Source organism: Piliocolobus tephrosceles, chromosome 16 (assembly GCF_002776525.5).
Source record: "Piliocolobus tephrosceles isolate RC106 chromosome 16, ASM277652v3, whole genome shotgun sequence".
Classification (NCBI taxonomy): domain Eukaryota; kingdom Metazoa; phylum Chordata; class Mammalia; order Primates; family Cercopithecidae; genus Piliocolobus; species Piliocolobus tephrosceles.
Window position 1 is genome coordinate 68,753,584 of NC_045449.1, and position 20,284 is coordinate 68,773,867.

Consider the following 20,284-nt stretch of genomic DNA (forward strand, 5'->3'; position numbering starts at 1 on the left):
CCAGCACTTTGGGAGGCCGAGGCGGGCGGATCACGAGGTCAGGAGATCGAGACCATCCTGGCTAACACGGTGACACCATCTCTAATAAAAATACAAAAAATTAGCTGGGCGAGGTGGCGGGCGCCTGTAGTCCCAGCTATGCTGGAGGCTGAGGCAGGAAAATGGCATGAACCCGGGAGGCGGAGCTTGCAGTGAGCTGAGATAACACCACTGCACTCTAGCCTAGGCCACAGAACAAGACTCTGTATCCAAAAAAAAAAAAAAAAATTGGAGGACATCTAACTGTATCCACTGCAGAACTGCTTGCTTGCTTGCTGGTGGGGAGAAATCCCCACATATTTAAAGTTGGAGAACACTTTTTTTGAGACAGGGTCTTGCTGTCACCCAGGCTGGAGTGCAGTGGTACAATCCTGGCTCACTGCAGCCTTGATCTCACAGGCTCAAGCAATCCTCCTGCCTCAGCCTCCTGACTAGTCGTGTGCCATCACACCTGGCTATTTTTGGTAGAGAGGAGGTTTCACCATGTTGCCCAGTCTTGGAGAACACTTTAAAATGTTACTGCCCAGAACAATGGGGAGGTAGAAGAGTCTAACCTACTTTAGAGACTTCTTCAGAAAGAAACCCACTTCTCTCTGGGTCTTCATCTGTTTTAACTGTTGTTTTTGTTTTTTAAGGAGGTCTCGCTATGTTGCCCAGGATAGCCTCAAACTCCTGGGCTCAAGCATCCTCTTGCCTTGGCTTCCCAAGTAGCTAATAACAGGCACATCTGGCTATTTAACTTCAAATGACTCATCCAATCAGTGGGCAGGATTTATAGTGACAAAGAGAAAAGCATCTCAAAAAGAAGACACAGTACACAATGTTTCAAAATGTGGATATTGTTTACTTGAAGCAACAGTCCAGGATTGTGAAATACAACACACATTTTAAGGATGAGACTTTCCTTTCACGGTCAAGCACCAGCATCATGCACACAGCATCAAGTTATTTAAAACAACACCCCTGTGGGATCCCGTTCCTGGATGAAGGCCCACTTCGGTGTGATTGCCTCCCTTGCTTCACTGCTTTTAGTTCCGGTCAGTTTCACTGTACATCCAAGCCTTCCTCTGTGAGAGCAGAGGCTCTGCTCATCAGCCAGCCAGTCTTGTTACTATCTGGCTACTTTTTAAGGTTAAAAAATAAAAGGCAGTTTCTTTGCTTTGCAGGCGGCAAGGCATGAGGCACAGGCCCCTTCATTGTTCACATGGCACAGGAGGAGGCTCTGAGCAAAGGCCACTGGCAAGTTAGGGCAACACCAAGAAGGCTCTGTGGAGAGACTCCCTGTGCTGAGGCCTGGCAGGAACGGTGCCTGGGGACTGTTCATGGTCTGACCAGTTGAGGCTTGGTAAACCCAAGTGTTAAAAACCTCAGTACAAAAGATCCTCTAACACATCTGGAACCAAATTATTTGTTCTTAAAAACACAGTACTAAGTGTCACAAAGCTTTCCCTCCAATCTACTACTAGAAAACACTCATGCCACGGCCCACAGACCCAGGAGTCAGGACAGAGAGAAACCTGTTCTTCAAAAGAAAAAAAAGAAAAAAAAAAAAAAAGACAGCAGTACATAAAGTGCTTCTTTTTAATGAAACAAATCCAAGAGATGTACAGTCAGGCTCAAGTTGTGCAGTTCACAAGCATGGAGAAAACAGACAAAACGACAGCGTTCAGGACAGTCAGAGCTAACCCAACACGAGGCTGGACTTGCCGCCAGGGGGATTTCTTCTGGATGGCACTGGGGCCGGGGCCACTGGGCTGGGCACAGGCGCAGCAGGCACCGGCTTCTCTTCACTCTGCCCCAGGCTGCCTGGCAAGTCTGTGTCCACATTTTCTATGAAAACAGGGAATAGAAATAACACTCATAACGACAGCTATTTCCTGTTAAGATTAAGGATCTGGGTTTTTTTTTTGTTTGTTTTTGGTTTGATGGTTGGAAACATACCTAAAGGTATAAAGAAAATAGTCACCCGCCACGCTCCCACTCCACAGAATTCACCAGTGTTCATCTTTCCCATATCTGTTGTTTACGTTCTTTTCTAAATTACACAAATACATGAGGACATGAAGATTTTTAACTAAGAACAGGGAACTCTAGCTCTCTGGCCCCTTCCAGCTCCAGGTGGGTCCTGCTCTCACTGTTCCCAGAGCTCCCACTGCAAGTCCTGTGCAGCCTTCTAGTCCACTTGTTTTATGTATATTTATTTACATTTAGCCAGGTAACATGCAACATGTTTTGGTTACATTTAACATAAATGGTATCAACTTCCTTTTTTTCACTCTTGAAAATGTATCCATATTTACAAACAGGGTAGTAATTCACCTTATTAACTGCATTTTTTCAAATCTCTCACTTCACTGTCAAGCTTCATTTCTTTATAGTAATTATCCCATGACATAGGCTGTTTATCCAATTCTCTGACAGCAAAAAAAACTGGAACAATCCGACCTTTCCAAACGAATTGTTTCTCGTCGGGGTTGTTTCCAAACCGAGAAAAAACACTGATTCAAAGTGAAAAGTGAATGCAAAAATTCTGTATTTTCTATGAAAGGAAAATGTTTACTAAGAGTTTAATAGTTTACATGTTTTATAAAAAATTTTTTTTGCGGGGGGTGGTGGTGAGGGATATTGAGACAGGGTTTCACTCTGTGGCCCAGGCTGGAGTGCAGTGGCTCAATCACAGCCCACTGTAGCCTCAAACTCCTGGGCTCAAGCAGTCCTCCTGTATCAGTCTCCCAAACAGCTGGGACTATAGGTGTGCACCACCACAACTGGCTATTTTTTGTATTTTTTTTATTTTTAAAAGATGGAGTCTCCTTATGTCACCCAGGCTGGTCTCAAATTCCTGGGCTCAAGTATCCTCCCTCCCATCTCAGCATCCCAAAGTGCTGGGATTATAGGCATGAGCCACCTTCACCCTTCACACAGCCTAGTTTTCTTTCTTTTTTTTTTTTTTTTGAGACAGGGTCTTTAACCTCTGCCTCCCAGATTCAAGCAATTCTCCTGCCTCAGCCTCCCAAGTAGCTGGGATTACAGGCACGCACCACCATGCCTGATTAATTTTTGTATTTTTAGTAGAGGCAGGGTTTCGCCGTGTTGGCCAGGCTGGTCTCGAACTCCTGGCCTCAAGTAAGCTGCCTACCTTGGCCTCCCAAAGTGCTGGGATTATGGCATTAAGCCACTGCCTAGTTTTCTTTTTTTTTTTTTTTTTTTTTTTGAGATGGAGTTTCGCTCTTGTTGTCCAGGCTGGAGTGCTGTGGTGTGATCTTGGCTCACTGCAACCTCCACCTCCTGGGCTCAAGCGATTCTCCTACTTCAGCCTCCCAAATAGCTGGGATTACAGGTGCATGCTACAACGCCCGACTAATTTTTTGTATTTTCAGTAGAGACAGGGTTTCACCATGTTGGCCAGGCTGGTCTCAAACTCCCGACCTCAGGCGATCCACCTGCCTCGGCCTCCCAAAGTGCTGGGACTACAGGTGTGAGCCTCCATACTCGGCCCTAGTTTTCTTTTTAATAGCAAGTTTATTTCAGTATGAACCAATCAAATTAAGTTGCATATTCTAAGATATTTGTACAAATATTTCATAGAAGCCCTTTTGCCTGAAAAGGCAGTAAGGGCAGTCAGTAACGCTCCTATATTAATGGAATTTTTTTTTTTTTTTTTTTTGAGACTGAGTCTCATTCTGTCATCCAGACTGGAGTACAGTAGCGCAATCTTGGCTCACTGTAACCTCTGCCTCCCGGGCTCAAGCAATTCTCCTGCCTCAGCCTCCCAAGTAGCTGGGGTTATAGCCTCAGGTGTGCCCAGCCAAGAAGAGGTCTTTAAACTAAAAATGTATATTCTTGCTGGACATGGTGGCTCATACCTGTAATCCCAGCACTTTGGGAGGCCAAGGCGGGTGGATCACCTGAGGTCAGGAGTTCGAGACCAGCCTGACCAACATGGAGCAACCCCATCTCAACTAAAAATACAAAATTACCCAGGCATGGTGGTGTGTACCTGTAATGCCAGCTACTCAGGAGGCTGAGGCAGGAAAATCGCTTAAACCCAGGAGGCGGAGGTTGTAGGGAGCCAAGATCACGCTACTGCACTCCAGCCTGGCAACAGAGAGACTCTGTCTTATAAAAAAAAAAAGTTTTTAAACACTTATTCTCAATTCATGTACTTACCTCATTAGTAAAGGCTAGAAACAAACAAACCTCCCTCTTTTGTGGCTGCACTATTTCTGACTGGACATTTATTTTATTTATTTTTGATGCTTTGTTAATGTTAACATGCTACTGCTGCTTTTAACATTTCATGAATTTCTGGAACATTCTAGGAAGTAACATATAAAATGTTCTATACTATTTAACTACAAGCAAAAATAGAGTATGAAGCTTTTCAGAACAATAGCCGTCGCAATTATGAACTAAAACTCAGAGAAGGTCACCCATTAGTTTCCTATGGTTACATCCATTGTAGAAGAAGCAAGATGTCACACCTGTAATCCCAGCACTTTCAGAGGCCAAGGTGGGTGGAACATGAGGTCAGGAGATCGAGACCATCCTGGCTAACACAGTGAAACCCTGTCTCTACTAAAAATGCAAAAAATTAGCCGGGCGTGGCAGCGGGAGCCTGTAGTCCCAGCTACTTGGGAGGCTGAGGCAGGAGAATGGCGTGAACCCTGGACGTGGAGCGTGCAGTGAGCCGAGATCGTGCCACTGCACCCCAGCCTGGGCGACAGAGCGAAACTCCGTCTCAAAAAAAATAAAAAAAAAAAAAAGAAGATAAAATGTGTTGGCTCAGATACACAAGTCCTACAATAAGTGCCCCTGAAATAACCTAAATATAATTGTAAATATAAAAGAAAAACAAAACTCCACATTTAAAATATTCAAGATAAAGAGAATTCGGACTGAGACAACTTGTTAGTTCAAGCAGTTTCATTTCTGCAGGTGGGACACGGCCTCCTGCTATACATACAGGATCTACTGAAGTCTTCATTCCCTGTCTGAATCAAGCAGTTAAGGAACATTCTGAAGAACAAAAAATTACCTTGCAGTCCTGCCATGGTGGTTCATTTTCATAAAGTCCTCTTCAGATGAATCAAGCTCAATCCTACTAATCTTATATTTGTCTTACATTATTACTAGAACTGTTTTGTTTTTCACAAATACATAACATACTAATAAAGAAGAAGAAGAAGAAGAAAAAAAAGCACCCATGGAGACTAAACAAGCAGCAATAGGCCTTACTTTAAATATCTGTCCAGGCCAGGTGCAGTGGCTCACGCCTGTAAATCCCAGCACTTTGGGAGGCCAAGGCAGCCGCATCACCTGAGATCAGGAGTTGAGACCAGCTTGGCCAACATGGTGAAACCCCATCTCTACAAAAGTACAAAACGTAGCCTGGTGTGTGTGCGCACCTGTATTCACAGATACTCGGGAGGCTGGGGCAGGAGAATCGCTTGAACCCGGGAGGCGGAGTTTGAAGTGAGCCAAGATCGTGCCACTGCACTCCAGCCTGGGTGACAGAGTGAGACTCTGTCTCAAAAATAAATTAAATAAATGTCTGTCCAGTCAGAAATACTCCAGTCACAGAGGAGGGAGGGAGGTTTGTTTCCAGCCTATAATGAGGTAAGTACAGGAATTGAGAGTAAGTGTTTAGAAACTTTTATTTATTTATTTATTTAGATGGAGTCTCTCTCTTGCCAGGCTGGAGTGCCGTGGTGCAATCTCGGCTCACTGCAACCTTCACCTCTCGGGTTCAAGCGACTGTCCTGCCTCAACCTCCCGAGTAGCTGGAATTACACGCGTGCACCACCATGCGTGGCTAATTTTTGTATTTTTAAAGACGGGGTTTCACCATGTTGGCTAGGATGGTCTTGATCTCTTGACCTCATGATCCGCACACCTCGGCCTCCCAAAGTGCTGGGATTACAGGCGTGAGCCACCGTGCCCAGCCAAATGTTTAGAAACTTTTATACCAATTTGACACAGAAAGCTTTTGTCTGCTGAAGATAATTAAAAAAAAAAAAGGCTGTAAATGAAATTATTTCTACCAAAATATACATTTTAGACACTCCTAACTTGTCTCTCTTCTTTGGCACATCAATAAGATAACTGAACAAAGACACCTCTATCTGAATAGAAATGATTCATTGTAAGCATCCAAGAATCAGAACTGGAAGAAATATACTGACCCTCTAACTTGCCCAGAGTCAGGGAGGCTTCCCGCCTGAACTGCCCGGACCTTCTCCCTCTTAAAAGATTTCTCAAGATGGAAACTCCAAAGTCATTCCTGTAGCCATTCCTGCGTTTAATAGCCCAGGAGGTAAAAGAAACTTCCTGTACATCCAAAGGGAATCTATCTTAAACTGAATTGGGGTTGACCTTTCATCCTCCAGCTGTATCTTATTACTGTACCCCAGCCAGGCACAGTGGCTTATACCTGTAATCCCAGAATTTTGGGAGGCCAAGGCAGGAAGATCAACATGAACCCAGGACTAGCCTGGGAAACATGGCAAAACCCTGTCTCTACAAAAACTGGCCAAGCGCGGTGGCTCGTGCCTGTAATCCCAACACTTTGGGAGGCCGAGGCGGGTGGATCACGAGGTAAGAAGTTCGAGACTAGCCTGGGCAAGATGGTGAAACCCCGTCTCTACTAAAAACACAAAAATTAGCCGGACACAGTGGCGGGCACCTGTAATCCCAGCTACTTAGGAGGCTGAGGCAGGAGAATTGCTTGAACCCAGGAGGTGGAAGCTGCAGTGAGCTGAGATCATGCCACTGCATTCTAGCCTGGGCAACAGAGCAAGACTCCGTCTCAAAAACAAAACTACAAAAATGAGCCAGGCGTGGCAGCATGCAGCTGTAGCCCCCACGACTAGGGAAGCTGAGACAAGAAGACGGCTTGAACCCAGAAGCCAGGGCTGCAGTGAATGGCGATTGTACCACTGCACTTGTGGCCCAGGCAACAGTTAAGAACCTGTCTCAGTAAAGAAAAAATATTATTGTGCCCTTTGTCATTTTAAGACAGATGAACTAAAAGTTGCAGCAGTCAGCAACACAGAATGTATCCGGTCAAAAACTTAAAGGAAAAAGGCCAGGCACAGTAGCTTACACCTGTAATCCCAGCACTTTGAGAGGCCGAGGCAGGTGGATCGGCCTGAGGTCAGGAGTTCAAGACCAGCCTGGCCAACATGGTGAAATTCTGTCTTTACTACTAATAAAAAAAAAAAAACTTGGCCAGGCGTGGTGGCGGGCCTTGTAGTCCCAGCTACTCAGGGAGGCTGAGGTAGGAGAATCACTTGAACCCAGGAGGCAGGAGTGAGCCAAGATCGTGCCACTGTGCTCCAGCCTGGACAACAAGAGTGAAACTCCGTCAGAGAAGGAGGGGAGGGAAGGAAGGAAGCAAGCAGTGGAATCAAAAAACCTAGATTTTACCTCCAGAAGTCTTTCCAGAATGGTACAAATAGAACACAAACAGTAATTAATACATACATCTTCGGTCCAATGCAAAAGTAACTGGTCCTGTGATATTATGATATACATACATGGATGAAAATACACACACACACACAATCTGTTTTTGTCCATGGCTACTGGCCAGTAACTCCCATAGCCCTTGCTATAGTCTTTTGTTATAATGGGGTACATTAAGCCTCAGGAACAGCCCTCAGGAAACAGAATCTGTTTGTGACCTCCTGTCCTCCTTTCATCAGTCCAGGGCAGGACTGTAATCTGATGGCAGGTCAAAAGACCCTCAAGCCAGAGGGTTCTGCTCCATACCCTGGAGGAGGGAATGCTACGCGGAGAGGCCAAGAATCTGAACAGATGGGCCTTCTGAGTCTCCTTGTTCAGTCCACTGGTATGAAATCAAACTCTTTTTGTCTAATCACATTTCTCTACAGTTGTCAATCATGCTTATGTAATGAAGCCTCCATAAAAAACCAAAAGGGGCCAGGCATGGTGGCTCATGCCTATAATCCCAGCACTTTGGAAAGCCAAAGCGGGTGGATTACTGGAGGTCAGGAGTTCAAGACCAGCCTGGCCAACATGGTAAAACCTCGTCTCTACTAAAAATACAAAATTAGCCAGGTGTAGTGGTGTGCACGTGTAATCTCAGCTATTCAGGAGGCTGAGACACGAGAATTGCTTAAACTCAAGAGGCGGAGGTTGCAGTGAGCCGAGATCATGCCATTTCACTCCAGCCTGGGCAAAAAGTGTGAAACTTGGCCAGGCACGGTGGCTCACACTCGTAATCCTAGCACTTTAGGAGGCCGAGAAGGGTGGATCACCTGAGGTCAGGAGTTCCAGACCAGCCTGACCAACATGGCGAAACCCTGTCTCTACTAAAAATAAAAAAATTACCTGGGTGTGGTGGTGGGTGCCTGTAATCCCAGCTACTCAGGAGGCTAAGGAGAATCGCTTGAACCCGGGAGGCGGAGGATGCAGTGAGCCAAGATCGCACAACTGCACTCTAGCCTAGGAAACAGAGTGAGACTCCATCTCAAAAAAAAAAGAGCGAATCTCCATCTCAAGAAAAAAAAACCCAAAAGGGGCTGGGCACGGTGGCTCACTTTGGGAGGCGAAGGTGGGAAGATTGCTTGAGTCCAGGAGGTGGAGGCTACAGTGAGCCATGATTACACCACTGCACTCTAGCCAGGGTGAGAGCAAAACCCAGTCTTAAAACTCAAAAAAAAACACCCAAAAGGATGGATTCTGAGGACTTCTAGATAACTGAACATGTGGAAGCTGACAGGAAGGTGCAACAACTCATCCATGTGCCAGGAGGGTGGCACACCCCAACTCCACGGTATGGGAGCTCCTGCACTTGACACCTTTCCCTACCGGGCCCCATGTATCCCCTCACCCGGCTGTTGATTTGTATCCTTTCAAATATCCTTCGTAAAAACCCAGGTGCAGTGGCTCATGCCTGTAATCTCAATACTTTTGAAGGCTGAGGCGGGAGAATCACATGACTAGCCTGTGTAACATAACATAGTGAGACCACATCTCTACAAAAAAGAAAAAAAATTAGCCAGGCATGGTGGCATACACGTATATCCCAGCTACTCGGGAGGCTGAGGCAGGAGGATTGCTTGAGCTCAGGAGTTTGAGGTTGCAGTGAGCTGTGAGGGCGACACTGCACTCCAATCTGGGAAACAGAGCAAGATTCAGTTTAGAAAAAAATTAAAAATATATGTATCATATATTCATAATGAACTTGTAAACATAAATGTTTCCCTAAGTTCTTTCTGTGAACCTCTCTAGCAAATTAAAACCATAAGAGTCACAGGAACCCCAACTTGAAGCCAGTCGGTCAGAAGTGCCAGAGGCCCAGGCTTACAACTGATGGGAAGGAAGGGGTGGTCTTGTGGGACTGACTCTCAACCTGTTGAATCTGAGGTTATCTTCTGATAGAGGGTGTAGAAACTGGATTGGAGGACTCCCAGCTGGTGTCCACTGATTGGTGTGTGGGGAGAAACCCCCCAACATTTGGTCACAGGTGTCTTCTTCTGTGTTGCTGATTGTTGTGGTGTAAAAAAAAGAGGAAAAACACGTCTGAGTGTTTTCCCCCTAAACAGGTCCTATAAGGAAGAACCCAGGCAATGCTCCCAAAGGCTCAGAAGCTTCTCCTCTAAGCCCCACCAAGAAACACTGTGAGGCCGGGTGCAGTGGCTCACGCGCCCGGCTCATGGTGCCGTGTGCCTGTAATCCAATCTATTCAGGAGGCTGACCCAGGAGAATTGCTTGAACCCGGGAGGCAGAGGTTACAGTGAGCTGAGATCCTGCCACTACACTCCAGCCTGGGTGACAGAGCCAGACTCCAACTCAAAAAAAAAAAAAAAAAACCAAAAAACAAAACACTGCGTGGAAGGCAGGAGAGGAATCTGCTTCTTCAACCTTTCCGTGTGTCCTTGTAAGCACACCACAAAACACAAGGGTAGGAAAAGGCCTGAAGAGGAAGCTGCTGCTTCTGTCTAGACCAGAGGGCCTTGTGACTGCTGCACTTCACCGATTGCTACTGCCTGACACTTACAAACCTTGCATTCGTCAGCAATTCTTCAGCACTTATTAAAGAAATGCCAATAAATACTTCCAAGATTTAAGATAATTAAGTCAATGATCACAGCTCATTTCCACCTATAATTGGTAATATGGATGGTTAGCTGAAAAATTACATCTGCCCCCTAAATCATCATTTACAAAATCACCAAGCAGGTAACCAATGTCTTGCTGAATAAGCACCTCCCTATAAAAACAAATGAACTTTGTAAAATAGATGCTGTGAGCTGAGCTTGAAATGCTTATATTAAAAAGCTCTCTCTGGCTGGTGTGAGTTATCTAGATTGTTCATAGTTACAGATCAAGCTCCTTGTTTTACTCATTCCCCTCTTCTCAATACTGCACTTAGCTAGTCTGTAATAAATAACTACATAAATACAAAAAACTCTCAGCTGGACGCTGTGGTTCATGCCAGTAATATCAACACTTTGGGGAGGCTGAGGTGGGAGGATCACTTAAGCTCAGGAGTTTGAGACCAGCCTGGGCAACATAGTGAGACCTTATCTCTACTAAAAATAAAAAGAAATTAGCAAGGTGTGGTGGTGTACCCCTGTAGTCCCAGCTACTCAGGAGGCTGAGGTGGGAGGATCACCTAAGCCCAGGGAAGCCACAGTGAGCTGTGATTGCCCACTGCACTCCAGCCTTGGCAACAGAGAGACATCTGGTCTCAAAAAAAAAAAAAAGTTCTCATTAAGTTTAATAAATACCTGATTAATATGTATGTGTGTGTATAGATATATTTTGGTTTAGTTTATTTTTTTAAGGCAAGGTCTCACTCTGTCACCCATACTGGAGTGTGATCTCTGCTCACTGCAACCTCCATGTCCTGGGCTCAAGTAATCCTCCGACCTGAGCCTCCCGAGTAGCTGGACTACAGGCATGTGTAACCATGCCAGGCTAATTTTTGTACTTTTTTATAGAAACAGGGTTTTGCCATGTTTCCAGGCTGGTCTTGAACTCCTGGGCTCAAGCATTCCACCCGCCTCAGCCTCCCAAAGTGTTGAGATTACAGGCGTGAGCCACCATGCCCAGCCAATATATGTAATTTTAAAGGATTCTCTGTTTTTTCCCTTCTATTACATTTCTAGCATTGATCGCATTACTGGCAGATTACAAATGTGGCCATGTTTACTAACTTTCCAGTTTCATTTTTATTCCTCTCCACCCAGAGTATGGCGGCACTTGGGGCATGGCCAGGTTTCACTCCCCCGTCTCTTTCCCCAAGACATGATTTAAATCAAGATTCAGATCTGTCCTGAAACCATGGACAAAGCCAGAAATTTGGTCTTCAGAAGTACTCACCATGAATATCACCTTCTCCCTAGAAAAGAAAAAAATTCAAAAATTTACTTCCTATTTTAATTTTGGAACACACAAAACAGTCATAGTTCATAGCAGCGAACATCTACTTGAAACCAAATGTGACATTTCATTGTGATGCAATCAAGTACAGGGTCAGTCGGCTACCTCTGTCCAACTTAGGACAATGCTATGCAACAATTCTGCATGATAAATTGCTCTAGTGCCAGTACCACATCTAAAACAAAAAAATAAAAACCCAACATTTCCTCTGATGACCTAACACCAATTAACATTTCAGTGATCTTTTATTAGAATGGAAAACTGGTGAATCTATCCTTTCATCTCTCTCCTTTCCCCTCATCTAGTTGCGGAAGGACCCCTATCAGTTCCAAAGCCCTTCTCCAGTTCTCTCGGCACTCAGACAGGTGACGCCTCACTGTGCTCTGAGGGCTTTAGTGCTCAGTCGGGCAGGGTCTTTCCACTTTGTAGCACACACCCTGGGGAGCTTGGTGGCAGTACTCAATTGCAGACACAACTAATGGTAATGCCAGCACTAGTCTTATGGAGTTCAACACAAAGCAGTATCTGCAAAAAAACAGCCCTTGAACTCAGAAACGCTTCTATATATGAGACACACAGGAAGTGAGAAAGATCTACAAGTTCCAAAAATCAAGATGGGAGATAAAACAAATCCTAATGGTAAAAGAGGTACAGAAACAGACTGAGACCATGTTAACACACTTCTATGATTTTACTATCAATCTTCCATTATCAATATGGCCCAGTCCCTTTCCTAACTACATCAATGTAAAATTCCAGTGGGAGAACTGAAACTCAGTACAAATTTCAGAATCATATTGACCTCAAAGCCTTTCTGGCCTCATGCTGTCACACTGACCTTCAGATCTAAGAAGTCTCCGGAACTTGCTTCAGAGGAGTTCCTTCTCTGCAGTCCAGATGACTCCAAGTCTTCCCTGCCACCACTAGACTTGGCACCTAAAAATAAAAATATACTTTCTTCAGAAATATAATAGAAAAACTCTAAAGCAAAACACTTCAGGGTGGGTATGGTGGCTCATGCCTGTAACCCCAGCACTTTGGGAGGCCAAGGCGGGCGGATCACCTGAGGTCAGGAGTTCAAGACCAGCCTGGCCAACAGGGTGAAACCCTGTCTCTACTAAAAATATAAAAATTAGCCAGGCGCGGTGGCTCAAGCCTGTAATCCCAGCACTTTGGGAGGCCGAGACGGGCGGATCACCAGGTCAGGAGATCGAGACCATCCTGGCTAATACGGTGAAACCCTGCCTCTACTAAAGAATACAAAAAAAAACTAGCTGGGCAACAAGGCGGACGCCTATAGTCCCAGCTACTTGGGAGGCGGAGGCAGGAGAATGGCCTAAACCTGGGAGGTGGAGCTTGTAGTGAGCTGAGATCCAGCCACCGCACTCCAGCCTGGGCGACAGAGCCAGACTCCGTCTCAAAAAAAAATAAAAATAAAAATATAAAAATTAGCTGGACGTGGTGGTGCATGCTTATAATCCTAGCTACTCGGGAGGCTGAGGCAGAAGAATCACTTGAACTCGGGAGGTGGAGGTTGCAGTGAGCCAAGTTGGCACCACTGCACTCTGCACTCCAGCCTGGGCAACAGAATGAGACTCTGTCTCAAAAAAAAAAAAAAAAAACACACTTCAGCAATTGACGTTATATGTTAGTTTCATATTATGAAATGAGGAAACAGTCTTAAGGAAGTTGAGCTGATCACTTAAACATTAACTCAGTCTGACTTCAGTCCTTACTCTGATACATCACATAGCCTCTCAGTATTTCCCATTTCTTTCCTCTCAAGCTAATCTAAACTGTTGTTTATTACCATTAAGCTAGATTTTGTTATTAGTTCAAAACCAGCTGTAATTGGTTTTTCTTGTTTGTTTTTGACATAGGGTTTCACTCTGTCACCTAGGCTGGAGGGCAGTGGCTCAATCACAGCTCACTGCAGCCTCCACCTCCCAAGCTCAGCAATCCTCCCACCTCAGCTTCCCGAGTATCAGGACTAAAGGCACACTGCCACTACCACCAGCTAATTTTTGTTTTGTTTTGTTTTGTTTTTTAGACACGGGGGCACACGTTGGTGACCCAGGCTGCATCTGTGGCTGTTGATGCTGGGCCCATCCCTTTGAACAGTGAGCACAGATAAGAAGAGTACCTGCCGACTTGGCCCAAGAAGCTTGATTTTCTTCAGGTGTCCCAAAGATATTAGAGGCCATTTTGTTCTTCCTCACAGGTTGTTCTGTTGGTTCATCAAAACCTAATGAAAAATTGGATCCACCACCCGGAGGCCGCAAAACCCTACAAATAATGGCAAAACATCAACTTCAGATCATACTGAAACATTTCTTGGCATAAATCTTTTCAGACAACTTTTTTTTTTTTTTTTGAGGCGGAGTCTGGCTCTGTCGCCCAGGCTGGAGTGCGGTGGCCGGATCTCAGCTCACTGCAAGCTCTGCCTCCCAGGTTTACGCCATTCTCCTGCCTCAGCCTCCCAAGTAGCTGAGACTACAGGCGCCCGCCACCTCGCCCAGCTAGTTTTTGTATTTTTAGTAGAGGCAGGGTTTCACCGTGTTAGCCAGGATGGTCTCGATCTCCTGACCTCGTGATCCGCCCGTCTCGGCCTCCCAAAGTGCTGGGATTACAGGCTTGAGCCACCGCGCCCGGCCAGACAACTTTCATTTCACTTTCTTCACCCATTCATCTCCCTCACTCCCACAACAGATGGCTGCTAACGGGAAAAGGAAACACCTCCATCAGCGTCTACATTCAATGCTGGATGTTAAGTACTGCTTTATAATACTTGTTTTTTTTTTTTTTTTTTTGAGACGGAGTCTCGGTCTGTCGCCCGGGCTGGAGTGCAGTGGCTGGATCTCAGCTCACTGCAAGCTCCACCTCCCGGGTTCACGCCATTCTCCTGCCTCAGCCTCTCCAGTAGCTGGGACTACAGGCGCCGCCACCACGCCCGGCTATTTTTTTGTATTTTTAGTAGAAACGGGGCTTCACCTTCTTAGCCAGGATAGTCTCGATCTCCTGACCTCGTGATCCGCCCGTCTCGGCCTCCCAAAGTGCTGGGATTACAGGCTTGAGCCACCGCGCCCGGCCTATAATACTTGTAATAAGGTCATCGATCACACAAGGCAGCTCAAACAGCGTGGAACTCATCACAAATTTAACAACCTGGTTGGTGCTCCCTTTTTGGAAATGGCAAAAGACCTAATGCACCTTACTCTACTGGGCTTGGCTGAATATATTTGCAAAGAAGTTTAGAAGCATTTCTTGTTATTATTCATTTAAAAATCGTTTCCAGGCACAGTGGCACACACCTGTAATCCCAGCACTCTAGGAGGCCAAGGCAGGATCATCATTTGAGCCTAGGAGTTCAAGACCAGCCTGGGCAACATGGCAAGACCCCGTTTCTATAAAAAAAAAATTAAAAACTAGCCAAGTGTAGTGGCGCATGCCTGTGATCCCAGCTACACCGGACTCTGAGACAGAAGGATCGCTTAAGCCCAGGAGGTTAAGGCTGCAGTGAGCTTTGTTCACACCGCTGAACTCCAGCCTGTGTGACAGAGCAAGACTCTGTCTCAAAATGTAAAAAGTAATTTTTTTTTTTTTTTTTGAGACGAAGTCTCACTCTGTCACCCAGGCTGGAGTACAGTGGCACGCTCTCAGCTCAGTGCAAGCTCTACTTCCCAGGTTCACGCCATTCTCCTGCCTTAGCCTCCTGAGTAGCTGGGACGACAGGTGCCCGCCACCACACTTGGCTAATTTTTTGTGTTTTTAGTAGAGACAGGATTTCACTGTGTTAGTCAGGATGCTCTTGATCTCCTGACCTCATGATCCGCCCGCCTCGGCCTCCCAAAGTGCTGGGATTACAGGCGTGAGCCACTGCGCCCAGCCAAAAAAAGTAAATATATTTTTAAAAAATCACTTCCTTCTTATTTTCAACTAGATAAACAACTTGGGCACAGTCAGTAGCAGGCCCTTGTAGTCCCAGTCATTCTGGAAGCTGAGTCAGGAGGATTGCTTGAGCCCAGGAGTTCAAGGCCAGCCTAGGCAACATAGTAAGATCCCCATCTCTAATCACTTATGCATTTACACGCACATGCACACGCACAAAGTTGGCTTAACCAATTTAGAAGCCCAAGAAGAGCTGATAATAGTCTCTTCTATCTCAACCTCACTAAAAAGCCATTTACATATTTGTACCTCACTATTCTCACAATAAACTTAAGTAACTACCCATGAGGACAAAGTCAGTATGAGAAATTAAGTAGATTTCATGGCATGGTCTATGTCAGTATTCCTTTGAACATCATCTATAGCTCTCTGTTCCAACATGGTAATACATTTTTTACCATTTCTAAATCTTCCTGCCATAGGTTGACCAATTTGTCTCCTCCTTGGAAAAACTCAATTTAACTCCTCATGCCACCTCTCAAAACAAAAAATGCAGGTGGTTTTATGGAAATACTTTTTTTTCTTTCTTTTTTTTTTGAGGCGCAATCTCGCTCTTGTCGCCCAGGCTTGAGTGTAGTGGTGCAATCTCTCAGCTCACTGCAACCTCCACCTCCCAGGTTCAAGCGATTTTCCTACCTCAGCCTCCTGAGTAGCTGGGATTACAGGCGCCCGCCACCACCACAAACAGCTAATTTTTGTACTTTCAGTAGAGACGGAGTTTCACCATGTTGGTCAGGCTGGTCTCCAACTCCTGACCTCAACTCCTGACCTGCTGGGATTACAGGCGTGAGCCAGCACGCCCCGCCAAGAAACATTTTTCCAAGAATATATAGCACTTCGGCCGGGCGCGGTGGCTCAAGCCTGTAATCCCAGCACTTTGGGAGGCCGAGACGGGTGGATCACGAGGTCAGGAGATCGAGAGCATCCTGGCTAACACGGTGAAACCCCGTCTCTACTAAAAAAAATACAAAAAAACTAACCGGGCGATGCGGTGGGCGCCTGTAGTCCCAGCTACTCTGGAGGCTTAGGCAGAAGAATGGCGTAAACCCGGGAGGCGGAGCTTGCAGTGAGCCGAGATCCAGCCACTGCACTCCAGCCCGGGTGACAGAGCCAGACTCCATCTCAAAAAAAAAAAAGAATATATAGCACTTCTAGATGGGTGTGGTGGCACGAACCTGTAATCCCAGCTACTCAGGAGGCTGAGGTAGGAGAATCGCTTGAACCCAGGAGGCAGAGGCTACAGTGAGCTAAGATCGTGCAACTGCACTCCAGCCTGGGCAAAAGTGCAAGACTCCGTCTCTAATAATATTAATAATAAAATTAAGGCCAGGAGCGGTGGCTCATGCCTGTTTTCCCAGCACTTTGAGAGGCTAAGGAAGGCGGATCACGAGGTCAAGAGATCGAGACCATCCTGGCCAACGTGGTGAAACTCTGTCACTACTAAAAAAGTACAAAAATTAGCTGGGCGTGGTGGCATGTGCCTGTAGTCCCAGCTATTCGGGAGGCTGAAGCAGAAGAATCACTTGAACCCGTGAGGCAGAGGTTGCAATGAGCCGGAGATCGTGCCACTGCACTACAGCCTGGCAACAGAGTGAGACTATGTCTCAAAAAAAAAATTAATTTTAAAAAATAAGGCCGGGCGCGGTAGCTCACGCCTGTAATCCCAGAACTTTGGGAGGCCAAGGCGGGCGGATCACCTGAGGGTCGGGAGTTTGAGACCAGCCTGGCCAACATGGAGAAACCTTGTCTCTACTAAAAATACAAAATTAGCTGGGTGTGGTGGTGCATGTCTGTAATCTCAGCTAGTCAGGAGGCTGAGGCAGGAGAATCGCTTGAACTCGGAAGGCGAAGGTGAGCAGAGATTGCACCATTGCACTCCAGCCTGGGCAAGAAGAGCAAAACTCCGTCTCCAAAAAAAAAAAAAAAAATCAAGACAAAGACACTAGTACCCAAACACCACTTTAAGAGCAAGTCAAAACTCTAATTAATCCAACTTTCTAAAGCTCTCTGTTCCTCCTGCAATAGCAGGTAGTAACCAACTCGGATGACGTCAGTGTTGTAGAGACCATTTGTAATAGTGAGACATCCCCAAACAAAGGATGTAGATCATAAGGCAGAAAGTATCTCAATGTTTTAGGATCCTACTATTCCTTCAGAATCATACATGACAACTAAATCAGGATTATATATTTAAGACTGAACAAAAATGTGTCCATGTACTGTAGATAACGATTTTTTAAAAATTACTCCTTTTCTTTCTTCTCTTTAACTCCCGAAGTTTCCGTATATCTTTGCAGATCATTCCTTACCAGACTAAATTTATAACGAGTTTATGGGGCCAGGAGAACATTATTGGATAAAATTAAGTTTATGAGAATTAGGTGAGATTATAGAAAAAGGGAAGGTAGAGAGACAATAAAATGACAATGCTACTACAGTCCCTAGAGCACAATACTGGAGGGAAATTGATGGCAAAAGGTGAATTAAACATTCATTCCACAGGATCAAAACTCATTTGTCTCACATTTCAAATGTACATATGAAAAAACTAAGTGTGAGGATTCATTTGACCTGATTACTGAAATTCTTTGCAAAACACTAATATGAACTCAACCCCAAAGAATAAAACCCCAGATTACACATTATCATTCTGACGACTGAAGTCTAACCGGCAGAAAGTTGGCCTCATAACACAAAATGAAAAACCAAGGCTCAATCTGTTCCTGTCCTCTGAAAAAATTATCTCATTGGGAAGAAAACAGAAAGGGAGCAACCAGTTTCCTGTGCTACTCAAGTTCCCTATCCCAGTAATCACCAATTTATTTTTTTGAATCTTACCCAGTCTTTTTGACCTTGTAAACCTGAAAGAAATGAGTTGTAAAGGAATGTCATTTCCCATGCTTTCCTCCTAAGGCTCTATTGCTGAGTGAGGCGTGCTTTTTGTTCCCAAGTTCTCTAACCCCTGTGAGATATTGCTATTTCACGTGTCTTCTTAGCCCCACAAAATGGCTCCCTTTGTGCCACTTGGCCAGGACCCCAAGGCTAGCCACACATGAATGCAGGTCATAATCGATGTAAAATACATGCTCAAAAAAGTGAAATTTAAGCTTCCTCCAAGCCTTGAGGAGGATCCCAGACATAACTGTAACCCACCTTAAAGAACAGCGTGCAATTAGCTGAGACAATGTGGACACCTTCCACAGAATCCAAACCCTTCCACCAAGTTAAGCGAGGACTTGAAAAGGGTTCCTGTCCAAACACTGTACCCAGTGTCCTAAGCCCAAAAAGCAGTGGGATGAAGGGCAAGAAAAATCCCCCGCTTCCCAGGTAGAGCTACCACGTTAGAGACAATGGATGTCTCCGGCCCCGCCCAAGAACAAGAAACCTCCTCCTGCAAGGGAACCAGGGCCAGGGATGAACTCATTGGGCAAACGTCAAAGGAGGAAGCGAAGGTAGGATGCAAAGACCATGGTCCGAAGGTTTAAGCGCAGAAAACCCACTCGGGTTGGCTCATTACCCCTCCCTCTTAGAAATGAGCGCAGGGAGGGGGAGAAGGGGTCTTTCCTTTGTTAGGAAAGGGGAGACACTTTGAAGAGGGGAGGCACTTCGAGGAGGGAAAGAACGGTTGGGTCCTGAATGCGGGGTGAAGGGTCGTGATGACCAGCCCCGCCCGACCACAAATGCACCCGCCAGGTAGGTCCGAATAAGGAGTGGGGGCACGGCGAGGGTAAGGAGCCCCCCGGACCTAATCGATCCGGTCTCCGGATCCGATGGCTGCGCGCGAGAGCAAGACCAACCGCATGCCACGGGCCAAAGGCAGGAGCGCGTGGCCCAGCAATGGGACAATGGGGCCTGACCATGCATGGGGCCCTAAAGGCTCCCCGGGCACCTGGGGGGCCAAGCCCACCACCCTGGGGATGGACCAGCCCGGATGCCCACAGGAGAAAGGGAAGCCCTCCCCACAGGTTCCGATTAACGAAAACCGGCCGTGCTCCGAGGGGCGACCAGCCCCGGCCTCCCCAGCCCCTGGCTCCGTGGGAGGAATGAATGGAGAACAGCAGGGACCCGGGTGGGGCCGGCGCGCAGGACTCGCCAGGCGGCACAAAGGCGGCGCCGACGGCAGAACCCCGCCAGCCGCCCCGGCGCGAGCACAGCGCACCGGGCTTGTTACCCGCAACGACCGGCGCGAGGCCCCGCCGGCAGCGGCCCTCCCGGCCCCTCAGCCCCGTGCGGCTCGGGCACAACCCGGTTGCCTCACCGGGAGCTATTCCTGCTGTTAGGGTCGACTCCCTTGAAGGTGGTCGTCGTGGTCATGGCGCCGAGGAGCGAGGTAGGCTGGCGCGGGAGCAGAACGCTCAAAGGGTCGGACCCGAGGTGCCCAGGGAAACTCCACACCCAACAGCCGGCCACCGCCGCAGGAGCCGCTGCCGCTGCCTGTCCGGGCGATCGACGCCTTTATAGAGTTCTCAACTCCCTCCCCCTAATCCGCCGGCATTGGCCGATTCAAATGAACCCTTTCGTTCCTATTGGTTCTCTGGAGTGCCAAGCACCATGCGGCATTACGATGGGCTGTGGCGGCCACGGCTCAGCCTAAGCCCGCCCCCTTCCTGGACTGGGAAGGCCTTGGGACGCTCTCCCCTCCCCCACCCCAAAATCTCGGCGATGATTGGACAGAAGGAGAATCTACCTCGCGCTGGGTACAAGTCGTGCTGGCTGTCACTTTAAAACGTTACCTGACAGAGGGTGAAGCTCTTTCTTGGGGAGTTACAACCTCGGCAAGCAGAAGGGAGATTTGTCACTGTTACTATTCTCTCATTTGCTTTACTGATGGTGGAATAGTAAGGGCATCCTCCTTAAAGGATGAAAAGTACTGCAACAAGTT

The 20,284-nt window shown here is 46.7% G+C and overlaps 1 protein-coding gene across 3 annotated transcripts; it reads right to left on the minus strand.

The window, feature by feature from the left end:
* Positions 1-862: 862 nt before the first annotated feature.
* On the minus strand, positions 863-20,002 carry JPT1 (Jupiter microtubule associated homolog 1). Of its 3 annotated transcripts, none has more exons than XM_023211842.1 (5): positions 19,661-20,002; positions 13,598-13,740; positions 12,293-12,390; positions 11,395-11,413; positions 863-1,869 (listed from the first exon to the last, which is right to left on the minus strand). In XM_023211842.1, the coding sequence occupies exons 1-5, from the start codon at positions 19,714-19,716 to the stop codon at positions 1,721-1,723; spliced, it is 465 nt and encodes a 154-aa protein (XP_023067610.1). In that variant the 5' UTR covers positions 19,717-20,002; the 3' UTR covers positions 863-1,720. The 3 variants fall into 3 exon arrangements, with proteins under 3 accessions (XP_023067610.1, XP_023067612.1, XP_023067611.1); XM_023211843.2 differs by lacking the exon at positions 863-1,869 and adding an exon at positions 9,168-9,550 and having other exon boundaries at positions 19,661-19,841; XM_023211844.1 differs by lacking the exon at positions 11,395-11,413 and having other exon boundaries at positions 19,661-19,841.
* Positions 20,003-20,284: the final 282 nt, after the last annotated feature.

Excerpts from the sequence above, each read along its gene's own strand:
- JPT1 (XM_023211844.1), bottom strand. The coding sequence starts at position 19,716 with ATGACCACGACGACCACCTTCAAGGGAGTCGACCCTAACAGCAGGAAT. Across the intron at positions 12,391-13,597 it reads TTCTTGGGCCAAGTCGGCAG|GTGCCAAGTCTAGTGGTGGC; the intron begins GTACTCTTCTTA and ends TTTTATTTTTAG. Across the intron at positions 1,870-12,292 it reads GAGACTTCTTAGATCTGAAG|AAAATGTGGACACAGACTTG; the intron begins GTCAGTGTGACA and ends CTGTTTTCATAG.